This window comes from Dipteris shenzhenensis, chromosome 2 (genome assembly GCF_047967505.1).
Source record: "Dipteris shenzhenensis isolate YYH24624 ecotype China chromosome 2, Dip_SZ_1.0, whole genome shotgun sequence".
NCBI lineage: Eukaryota > Viridiplantae > Streptophyta > Polypodiopsida > Gleicheniales > Dipteridaceae > Dipteris > Dipteris shenzhenensis.
The window spans coordinates 18,912,916-18,924,548 of record NC_141597.1 but is presented as its reverse complement, the minus strand read 5'-3'; the positions used below and the strand labels follow the sequence as shown (position 1 = coordinate 18,924,548).

The following is an 11,633-nucleotide window of genomic DNA, read 5'->3' as shown; positions in this document are numbered from 1 at the left end:
TATGTATTTCCCCTCCATTTCCCATGGTGCATTTCGCATAGCATAAGTGCTCTAAACATCAAGAACATGAATTAAAACTATCTACATCCCAACAAAAAACTTGGTGTTTACACATGCCAAAGGGTGTCAAATGTGTGGGCACCCAAAAAAAGTATTGGGTAGTCTGGAATGGGTGCACCCCATTACACACTAGTTGCCCATTGTGGGTTTTAAAAGATTGAGTTCCCACCAATGAGCACCCTGATGGGTGCCTCTCAGTCAATGCCTACATCTGGAACGAACTTGCTCATGCTATAGTCCAACAGGAGAGCCACATGGCACAACGACTCTTAACTATCCTGACGAAATGTATGTGATGAGGTAATTGAAGAGCCTCATAAAACATCAGCATGAGCTGATCGAATCTAGTTAGGGGCTTAGCACATGGAAAGAAATAGGATGGGAATAGGTCCTAGGTGGTCCTATGCATATTTCTATCCTATTTCCATCCCATGCATATTTCTATCCTATGAAAAAGTGGTCCCAATTGGTCCCATGCATATTTCTATCCTACCATGTGCTAACAAAAGAAAGAACTAGGGATGGGTTTAGGTGGAAGAGGACACATGGCATCTTTTCATGTGTTTAGGAGTTACACATGTCATCCGTCCATGTTTTTGAATCCCTAAAAAAGGGAAACCCATTCTGGTTGCCAGGGTCTATAGGATCGAGGATGGGAGAAAAAGTGGCTCCTCCCATTCTAAATCCATCCTAGACCAGGATGGGAGAAATAAATTCCCATCCTAAACCCCATCCGTGTGCTAAGGCCCTTAGAGTTGGCTAGTTGGAAGCAGAATTTCCAAAGACTCTAAATGTACGAATGATTGAGTGCCTTTGAACAATGAGCTTCTCACATTTTGAGAGATTTTGGAATTTGAAGTGAGACATTAGCTAATTGTTGTTTTTTTAACTTTGTATTGAAATTGAAAGTGCCAACAACGCCCCCAAACGGGGTGACCCAGATAGAATCCTGAGCTGCCCTGGTCACGATCCGGACACAGAGACCGACACGTTGTAGCCGCTTGGTGTTGGCCTTCAACATCAGCTAGTTGGAAAAGGCATAGAGCATACGAAACATGCATGGCCAGCATCCATTTTCACTCGAAACATCTCTAACAAAGATTTCTGAATTGAAATTGGAGCAAACGGATTGCATTGAATTCTTAGCTAGTCACTTTGGTTCAAGATTGTAAGACTGGAGGGCAGCACAGGAATAAGCATCGTCGTTTTTGAGAACTAAGCACCCGTTTCTATGGTTAGCTTGCAAGATCTGGCAGCATATCTTTGCTTGAAAAGCATGGTATTCTCGTTGTTAATGGGAATCTGTAGGCCTATTAGCTCGCACTCAAAGTTGAGTCTATAGATTTCCACCAAATCAGAGTTTTAGTGAGAAATTTTGGTCCCATTTCGCGGCACATGCTTTCTGGGTTGTTTCTTTGGTGTCGTAAATGTCCTGCTATAATCGTCCCCGTAATTTCTAAAAAAGATGTGAGAGAAAGTCTTAAAAAGTAAGGCCTCTGCTGGGGGATGCAAGGGTTTATCTTTAGAGCTCCACATATTCCCGGCCCCAGGGTGGTGTGCTTATGGGAGAATTGCGCACCTTGCAAGAGGGATGGCAACTACGAAAGGAACTTCAGGCTGTGGAACAAATGGTGGAACAGGGAATGCCAGTTCCCATTAATTTTGTTATACACCTTCTACAAGGTTGTATTAGAAAGAAAGACCTGGTGGTGGGTAGGCGTGTCCATTGTATCTTTGTTAAAAGTGAGCTACAGTGGAATAGTAAGCTAGGATGCCTGCTTATCCGCATGTTTGCTTCGTGTGGACGCTTGCCTGAAGCCCTACAAGTCTTCAGCAGGTTGTGTAACCAAAACGTATATGCATGGACTGCAATAATATTAGCACATGTCCAGCACAATCAAAGTGAGCAGGCTATGATACTTTACAACCAAATGCAATCTGAAGCTGTGAAATCAAGCCCGTATACTTTTGTCGCAGTCCTCAAAGCCTGTGCCAGCATGGCAGCACTTAACCAGGGTAAGCTTGTACATGCTGAGATCCTTAAGTATGGGCTTGAGTCAGATCTATTTGTTGGAAGTGCTCTAGTTGGTATGTATGCCAGCTCTGGGGGTCTCCTGGATGCACAAAATGTGTTTGACAAATTGCTGGCAAGGGATCACGTGTCATGGTCAGTAATAATCGGAGGATATGTCCAACATGGACACACTGATGAAGCCTTCAAACTGTTCAACAAAATGCAACTGGAGGGAAAAGAGCCAACCAAGGTCACATTTTTGTGCCTGCTAAAAGCATCTGCCATCGTATCATCTGGAGTACAAGGCAAGCAGATTCATGAAGACATAATAAAACGAGGGCTTGAGTTTGATATACGTGTTAAAAGCTCCCTAGTGGACATGTATGCTAAATGTGGCAGCCTGAGGGATGCCTGCAAGGTGTTTGACAGTTTGCCACAGGTACGAGATGTTGTGTCATGGAATATCTTGATTGCTGCATATGGTGAGCGTGGTTGCAGTGAGGAAGTATTCCAATTATTTTATAAAATGAGTCAAGAAGGAACACATCCAAATGCTACCACATTCATGTCCATCTTGAAAGCATGTTCCACCATAGCAGGAATACACTGTGGCAAGCTGATGCATGGTGATATTATGGAGCGTGGGCTTGAGTCAGATCTGCTCATTGGAAGTTCTTTAGTCAATATGTATGCCAAATGTGGAAGCATAGAAGATGCAAGCAATGTATTTGACAAACTGCTGGTACACGATGTTGTTTCTTGTTCTGCAATGATTGCAGGATATGCCCAGAATGGACATTGTGATAAAGGCCTTCAACTCTATTCTGATATGCAACAAAATCGCACAGACCCAGATGAGACCACGTTTGTGTGCCTCCTCAAAGCATGCACCACAGCAGCTGCACTAGACCAGGGAAAGCTGGTTCATGCTGATATCATAAAAAAGAAGCTTGAATCAAATTTGTTTGTTGGAAGCACCCTTGTTGACATGTATGCCAAATGTGGCAGCCTGGAGTCTGCCTGGAAGGTGTTTAGCAAGCTCCCCGTACAAAGCAATGTGTCTTGGTCTGCAATGATTTCAGGGTATGCTGATCATGGCCACGGTGAGAAGGCCCTCCAGCTTTTCACAGAAATGCAGCAGGTGGGCATTAAACCGGACAAGGTCACATTTGTGTGCATTCTGAAAGCCTGTGCCATCATGCCAGCTCTCGACGAGGGCGAATTAATCCACGCTGATGTTGTAAAACATGGACTCGAATCGGATGTTCTAGTTGGAAGTACCCTCGTTAGTATGTATGTGAAGCATGACACCTTAGAGGAGGCATGCAAGGTCTTTGACAGACTGCCTGCTCGAGATTTGGTGGCATATTCGGGAATGATTTCAGCATATGGTGCACACGGGCATGGTAAAAAAGCCTTGCAAGTGTTTAAGGACATGCAACAGGATGGTTTAAGTCCAGATGAGGCCACCTTTGTGTGCACCCTCCAAGCATGTGCGAAAATAGCAGCTATAGGTCAGGGAAAATCAATCCATGCTGATATCACAAAACGAGGACTCAAGTCAGACCTGTTTCTTGGGAGTGCTTTGGTTGATATGTATGCCAAATGTGACAGTCTAGATGATGCACGTAAGGTATTTGATAGGTTGATGGTTCACGATGTGGTTTCATGGTCAGCAATGATTTCAGGATATGTGGAGCATGGGCGCACTGAGGAAGCCTTTCAAATGTTTGAAAAAATGCAACATGAGGGCACTGGGCCAAATAAGGTCACTTTTTTGTGCATGCTTAAGGCATGCTCCAGTGCAGCAACTTTACATTTGGGAAAATTGATCCATGCTGACATTAGGAAACAAGGGCTTGGTCTAGATCCGTTTGTCGGGAACACACTAATCAGTATGTATGCCAAATGTGGGAATGTAGAGAATGCACATGAGGTGTTCAAAAAGTTGGAAGAACGAAATTTGGTTTCCTGGTCTGCAATGATTTCAGGGTATGCTGACAATGGGCATTATGAGGTAGCCAAGCAATACTTTGACAGCATGCAACAAGAAGGCGTTAAACCTGATGATGTCATATTTCTCAGTCTTCTGTCTTCATGTAGCCACGAAGGCCTCATTCAGGAGGGCCAGAGTTACTTCAAGATAATGATGGAAGACTACGGCCTCATACCCACAACTGCTCACTACGTTTGCATCATTGATATCCTTGGTCGTGCGGGATCCTTGGATGAAGCAGAGGAACTGGCTCTTGAGATTCCATCTCCACCTAGTTCTGCAGTGTGGCTGGCTTTGCTAGGATCTTGTGCAAAATATGGCAACGTGAAGGTAGGAAGACGGGCCTTTAATTGTCTTCTTGAATCAGATTGCACAATTGCTGTTGGGTATGTGCTAATGTCAAACATTTATTCAGTAAATCAAATGTGGGAGGAAGCACAGAAAATAAGTGAGAGAAGAATCTCCATTGAGAAGTTTGCTGGGCTACAAAGACTGTCAAGTGGATGGTGATATGTAGGTAAAGTTTGCTCTTGAGGAATCAAAGGCAACCAAGAAACAATGAAGGACATTCTCATTTCGCCCTTGCAAAATGCAGAAGGGACAGGGAGCAGTGTTATTTTGTGTATATAACAAGCAACAGGTCGGACCCAAGTTACAGGGTTAGACACGCTTCCATTTGGAATTCATATTGACTTTGTATTATGTGATGAGAAGCAGGCCTCTGGTTGTTATATCGTGATGCAACCTCCCAGGTGTAACTCTCTTTATACTACATTGGTACTTCACGGATGGAGTGTGTCACACCTGAGATTGGTAGGCTGAGAAATGGAAAAACAGTTTTATCTTAAGGACAAGTGGTTTCCAGCAGTTCTGGAACTGGTGTTATGCTCAAGCTGAGGTAGGAAGGGTTAGTCGGCATTTCCCCTTTAGAGGACCTACAATTCTTTAGGTGAATGGTTAAAGGGGTTTAATGTCAAGGTTGTTGGTGAGGTGATTTGCATGACTAGGTGAGTCTAAAGGCCAAAGGTCTAGGTGCTTGGAAAGAATATTTTAATTGAAAACGCATTGATTATTCGAATCATGAGTGTGTGTGATGTCAAATATGCCTCTCTCTGGACGAGAAAATCTACATGGTCAGTTCATGGCAAATCCAAAACAATCTCGTTGGAATATAGCTAAGAGAGTCTTGAGGTACATTAAAGTTACAAGACAATTTGGAATAGGTTGCACGGATATGCAATTTTCCCTGGTCAAGGTGCTATCTCATGGTTGTCAAACAAACAGACAAATGCTTCTTTGAAGCAAGATATTAAACGCTCAAACAGATGCATTTTAAGCTATATGTCTCAAAAGACTATTGTTAAAAAATGACTTTGATGAGACAAGGTCAACAATGATCTATGACAAAGCACATTGATGTTAAAGAGTACTTCATCAAAGAAAGAGTATATCACTCCAGGACAAAGCACATTAATGTTAGAAAGCACTTCATCAGAGAAAGAGTATTACTTGGTGATATCACATTGCAATATTGTGATAACAAAGACAATATTATAGATACTTAAACCAAACTACTTGGGAAAGAGCTTTTTGAGAATCATCAACAAGCTCTTGGTTTGATACAAAGAAATGACATTTTCATTGAAGTGGGGTGATGGAATGTAACATTCATTCCTATGTATCTTTTTTGTCATAATGTATGTAGTGTGAATGCTAGTGACTTAGTAACATTATTCCTTCCTCGTAGAATTCACGGAGGAGGGATGTAGTATAGCAATGCTTTAGTCTAAAATAATCATGCAAGAGGTTATACATCGAGAGATTACTTGCAATTGCGATCATTTTTCTTAGATTTTTACATTCATGAATTTTAATGCAGTAAATATTGCAGTATGAGTGAAAATTCTAAATCTTTATATAATCATTTTATGAATCATGACATCGCATCTGATACACGATTTATGAATAATCGAAAAGAAGTGTGGATGTTGCATTGGTTTAATGAACATTTATAAAGGATATTACATAAAATAAGACATCACACTTGACATGTAATTCATGATTACAAGTGACATTGCTAGGCTAAGAACGTGTGTGGATATTACATCGATTAAATAAATATGAAGAGGAAGAAGAGAAGCGTAAAGATGGCACAACTAGAAATCGCAGCACAAATGACTAACTATATACTATATTGGTTGAAAAGAATGAATATATATATACCCCTTTAGGGTTTTCAACCCTTGTGTTCTTTTAGCATGCTTTTGTAGTAGTGCTATGCACATTATAAACATGATATTGATGAATCCTCAATAGGTTCGCAAAAGATCAACATGATGAAGTAGGCCTTTTCTAAAGATGATGATTATGGTGAATGGAAGAAGGAATGAATATTACATTCCATCACACTACTTCAATAAAAATGTCCTTCCTTTGTGTCAAACCAAGAGCTTGTTGATAATTATGGTGAATGGACGAAGGAATGAATGTTACATTCCATCACATCACTTCAATAAAAATGTCCTTCCTTTGTGTCAAACCAAGAGCTTGTTGATAATTATGGTGAATGGACAAAGTTTACATGATTTGTTGATAATTATGGTGAATGGACAAAGTTTACATGATTTTCCAACCTTTAACACGAGGGTACACGACTAGCTCTCATACTATATAGAAAAAGAGGGACAAGAGAGAAGATATATATTAGGAACAATAACCAAAGTTAGGCTACAAGATACATTTGTCATTGTCAAAAAGAAATGTATAGAAGATAATCACAAGTGGATAACCTATCCACTCCTATATACTCTCACATACGACTAATTGTATTAATATGAAATTTTAATAGTGACTATTTTAAACACTTCAAAAGGATGTCTTTCAATCCTAGTGTGTATCATATAAGGCGCCAAAAAAATTATCAATAATCTTAGGCAGGGTCAAACCAACCCAGTGGCATAGCCAATGAAGGGCATGCTACTGCCAACTGCATGCCAGCCATGGGTGGTTGACTTGTACAACCACCTCACGACAACGCTTTGGACCTTTGGTGTCTAGTACCTTTGCCCATCCCTAGATACTCTATGCGGGTCCATCATAGCATTTTATTAGTTTCACTTCCATGGTCTTCCTGGATTCCGACTTGAAAAGGTTGGGTGGGCAAGACGTGTGAACACACTAGCTGTGCCTAAAGGCAGCGCGGCTTGGTGCAAACTCTGAACCCGGTCTCAAATGTGAACCCACCCTGATTAGTGATTAGTGTTGCAAATTTGGTCTAAAGCCACCCACAATGTTGTTTTAAAATTGGGCATTCGTGGCCAGTTCTGTACTCATCATCATCATAATCATCATAGTCTTCTTTTTCTTGTTGGGCGTTGGGGTGTCTGCCATGTCGTCAACTCGAGCTTCCCCAGTCTCAGGCTCTTACCAAGCCGGTAATAACAGGCGTAACAGCAGGGCCAGAGCCAGAGCAAGAGCACGGACTCTTCAACACTTGCCTCCTCTGATCGTGCTCACTCCTCCACCTTCATGCCCGTTCGAACTTTTCGCAAAGAGGAAAGGAACAGCAAGTCCGCCAGGACAGCAGACGTTGTGCCACTGTAAAATAGTAGAGAGTGCAAGGTTCCTGTACTTCTTCGCTACGTCCAGAGAACATGGTATATCAGGGAGACGAATGCACCCCGTCAATGGTGGGATAACCGAAAAAACAAAAAAAGTCACCCATGCATCAGAATGTTATGTCTTGCAGCTGAAGTATGGTTTCTTTCGTTCACGAGTCTGAGAAGAGGAGTACCAGACAAACTCAAGGTTTCCAGATCTCAGGCACGTATTTGCTATGAAGATTCTGTGGATAAACTGCGGGTACAACTCGAGTGGAATTAGAGGGGTGCTCGAGAAAGAAGAGTCTCAGACTGGCGTAAGCCTGGGAGTCCATGGGGCCAAAGCTTCTGGTCGGGAGCAGGCGTGCCCAAACGCTCTAGAGTTTGCATCACGAGAGGGCGATGGCTGCGAGATGCTGAGCTTAAAGGACACACTCAGTATTGAGGACAGCCCTTATGTTGGGAATTTAATCTCCATCGTGCAGAAGTGCAGGGCGGGAAAAAATCTAGCGTATGCCAAGCGTGTGCATGAATTTATTTGCGACAATGGGCTGGAAGTTCATACAGTGGTTGGAAACTATATTGTGCCAATGTTTGTACAATGTGGAAGTGTGTCCGACGCTCAGCAGGTTTTTGACAGGTTGGTTCATCGGAATGAGCATTCGTGGACCTCTCTCATACTAGGTTATATCCAATGTGGGCAAGCACAGCATGCTCTCAACTTGTACCAGCAAATGCAACAACATAGCGTGTGTCCTAGCAGCCGTACTCTCATTGCCCTTCTAAAAGCATGTGCTAGGCTGAAAGACGTGGAAAGAGGCCGAGAAATACATGCTGACATCACAGGAATGGGACTTGCAAGAGATCTTTTTCTCGGCAGCACCTTGGTTGACATGTATGCCAAATGCGGCTCACTTTTAGATGCATGGGAAGCCTTTAACAGGCTGCCTTTACGAGATTTGGTGTTGTGGAACACACTACTTGCAGGGTACGCTGAACATGGATGTGGTCAAGAAGCACTGAATTGTTTTGAGCAGATGCAACTGGAGGGCTTCCCTCCAGATGCTATCACATTTGTTTGTATGTTGAAAGCTTGTGGCAGCCTGGGAGCCATAAGCAGGGGCCAGGAGATTCATGCTCAGATTGCACAAATGGGATTTGAACAAAATCTTTTTGTTGGCAGCACTTTGGTCAGCATGTATGCCAAATGTGGCTCACTTTCAGATGCACAGGGAGTCTTTGATAGTCTGCCAGTTCGAGATGTTGTCTCATGGAACACACTTCTTGCAGGCTATGCTGAACATGGACCTGGTCAGGAAGTGCTTACGCTTTTTGAGCAGATGCAACTTGAGGGTATATCTCCAGATGCTATCACTTTTAATTGTGTTTTGAAAGCTTGTGGCAGCGTGGGAGCCATAGACAAAGGCCGAGAAATACATGCTGAGATCACACGAAAGGGATTTGGAAGAGAGTTTTTTCTTGGGAGTGCTTTGGTGGACATGTATGCCAAATGTGGGACTCTTTTGCATGCACGGCGAGTCTTTGACAAGCTACCACTTCGAGATGTTGTTTCATGGAATTCACTGATTGCAGGATATGCTGAACATGGACCTGGTGAGGAATTGCTCAAGTGTTTTAAACACATGCAACTAGAGGGAGTCTCTTCGAACGCTGCCACATTTGTTTTTGTTTTGAAAACCTATTGCAGCATGGGAGACATAGCCAAGGGCCGAGAAATACATGCCGAGCTCACACAAAAGGGCTTTGAGGGAGATCTGTGTGTCAGCAACACTTTGGTCCACATGTATGCCAAATGTGGCTCACTTTCAGAGGCACAGGAAGTGTTCAACGGGCTACCAGCTCGAGATGTTCTAGTATGGAATGCGCTAGCTGCAGGCTACGCCGAACATGGACCCGACAAGGAAGTGCTGCAATGTTTTGAACAGATGCAATTAGAGGGCATCTCCCCCAACGCTCTCATGTATGTTTCTGTATTGAAAGCTTGTGGGAGCATGCAAGCCATAGGCAAGGGCCGAGAAATACATGCTGAGATCACACAAAAGGGATTTGATAGAGATCTTTCTGTGGGTAACACCCTGGTGGGCATGTATGCTAAATGTGGCTCACTTTCAGAGTCACATGAAGCCTTTAATAAGCTGCTGGTTCGAGATGTTGTGTCGTGGAATGCACTAATTGCAGGATATGCTGAACATGGACTTGGTGAAGAAGTTCTTAGATGTTTTGAACAGATGCAATTGGAGAGCATCCCTCCAAATGCCATCACATTCATGTGTGTCTTGAAAGCGTGTGGAATCATGGGAGCTGTAGGTAAGGGTCGAGAAATACATGCTGATGTCTTTCAAATGGGATTTGAAAGAGATCTTGTTGTTGGAAGTGCACTAGTCACCATGTATGCCAAATGTGGCTTACTTTTGGAGGCAAAAAATGTGTTCAACAAGCTGCCAGTTCGAAGTGTTGTGTCATGGAACACATTAATTGCAGGATATGCTGAATATGGACCTGGTCAGGAAGCACTGAAATGCTTTGAACAGATGCAGATGGAAGGTGTCTCTCCAGATGCCCTCACGTTTGTTTATATGTCAAAAGTTTGTGGCATCATTGGAGCAATAGACAAGGCACGAGAAATGCACTTGGAGATTGCACAAAAGGGATATAGAAGAGACCTTGCTCTGTGCAATACCTTAGTCGATATGTATGCCAAATATGGCTCACTTTCAGAGGCACAGGAAATCTTTGATGAGTTGCCAGTTCGAGATGTGGCCTCATGGACTGCATTGATAAATGGATATGGTATGAACCATGATGGCAACATGGCTGTGCAGTACTTTGAGGACATGCAAGAGCAAGGTGAGAAGCCAGATTCTATTATGTCCACATCTTTCCTTACTGCATGCAGCCATACTGACCTGGTATTCAAGGGCCAGGAATATTTCAAGGTTATGAGAACAGATTATGGCATTGCACCAACTACAGAACACTATACCTGTATGGTGGATCTTTATGCAAGGTCAGGATATTTGTGTGAGGCAGAGGAATTACTTGAAGGTATGTGCTGTCCTCCATCTGAAGGAATGAGGACAGCTTTGCTTAGTGCTTGCAAGACTTACAGGGAAGTAGAAGTAGGGCTTAGATTATTTCAGAAACTTGTGCAGACGCATCCAAAATCTGCTGGTTCATATGCGTTAATGGCAAACATCTATGCAAGTGCTGGCAGTTGGTATGATGCGTACGTAATAGAGGATCTGAGAAAACATCAAGTGCAAAGAGATAGAGGTTGAACAAAACTGTGCATTGTCTGTGGGTGGAGAACAACTGAATTGAGACTTAGAGGGAAGCTCTACGGAGGCCTGTTTGCCAAGTCTATGGGTGCTGTTAGTGGTCGCTTCTTGTGCTTGCTGATGGTACCAATCCAATACGCAACCTTGCAAATGTATAAAATTTGAACCAAAGATCAGAAATCAAGTCATGTGAGATATGTTCACAATGGTTATTGAATTTGTAAGATTGGAAATATTCTATTCTTACCTAGGTATATATATTGTTTCCTTTGGACCTCTCATTCTCAAAACCAGTATGTTTCTTTTCATAAAAGACTTGTATAAGTATGAAAAACCCCCAATTAAATACACCATGTACAACATGAGAGAGCTTGAGAGGATCAAGCCCTACTCAAATGAAAGAACCGGGATTGAGGCTTAAAGAAAGACAGAAAGAAAGTTTATTAAAGTCTTCGGAAGACCTATGGGTCTATGAGACTGATAGAAAATTGATATAACAAGCAAAAAGGGTGGAGCTACTAAACGAGCATCATCACCCCATGCTGAATGCTAAGTGCTAAGCAGTACATAGTCATATCATCAGTAATGGCATCATCGTCATCATCATCATCATTGAGTCAATCACCATAAATCACCATCAAGTCTGGTTGGCTCTGGTCAATGCG

At 42.6% G+C, this 11,633-nt stretch overlaps 2 protein-coding genes across 2 annotated transcripts; both read left to right on the top strand.

The window, feature by feature from the left end:
* The first annotated feature begins 978 nt into the window (after positions 1-978).
* LOC147904432 (pentatricopeptide repeat-containing protein At2g33680-like) lies at positions 979-4,979 on the top strand. Its single transcript, XM_087394339.1, has one exon. It carries the CDS (start codon positions 1,623-1,625, stop codon positions 4,578-4,580), a length of 2,958 nt encoding a protein of 985 aa, XP_087250465.1. The 5' UTR covers positions 979-1,622; the 3' UTR covers positions 4,581-4,979.
* Positions 4,980-7,455: 2,476 nt separating this feature from the next.
* LOC147904431 (pentatricopeptide repeat-containing protein At2g39620-like) lies at positions 7,456-11,147 on the top strand. The gene has a single exon (XM_087386395.1). The coding sequence runs from the start codon at positions 7,906-7,908 to the stop codon at positions 10,966-10,968; it is 3,063 nt and encodes a 1,020-aa protein (XP_087242521.1). The 5' UTR covers positions 7,456-7,905; the 3' UTR covers positions 10,969-11,147.
* Positions 11,148-11,633: the final 486 nt, after the last annotated feature.

Excerpts from the sequence above, each read along its gene's own strand:
- LOC147904432 (XM_087394339.1), top strand. The coding sequence starts at position 1,623 with ATGGGAGAATTGCGCACCTTGCAAGAGGGATGGCAACTACGAAAGGAA.
- LOC147904431 (XM_087386395.1), top strand. The coding sequence starts at position 7,906 with ATGAAGATTCTGTGGATAAACTGCGGGTACAACTCGAGTGGAATTAGA.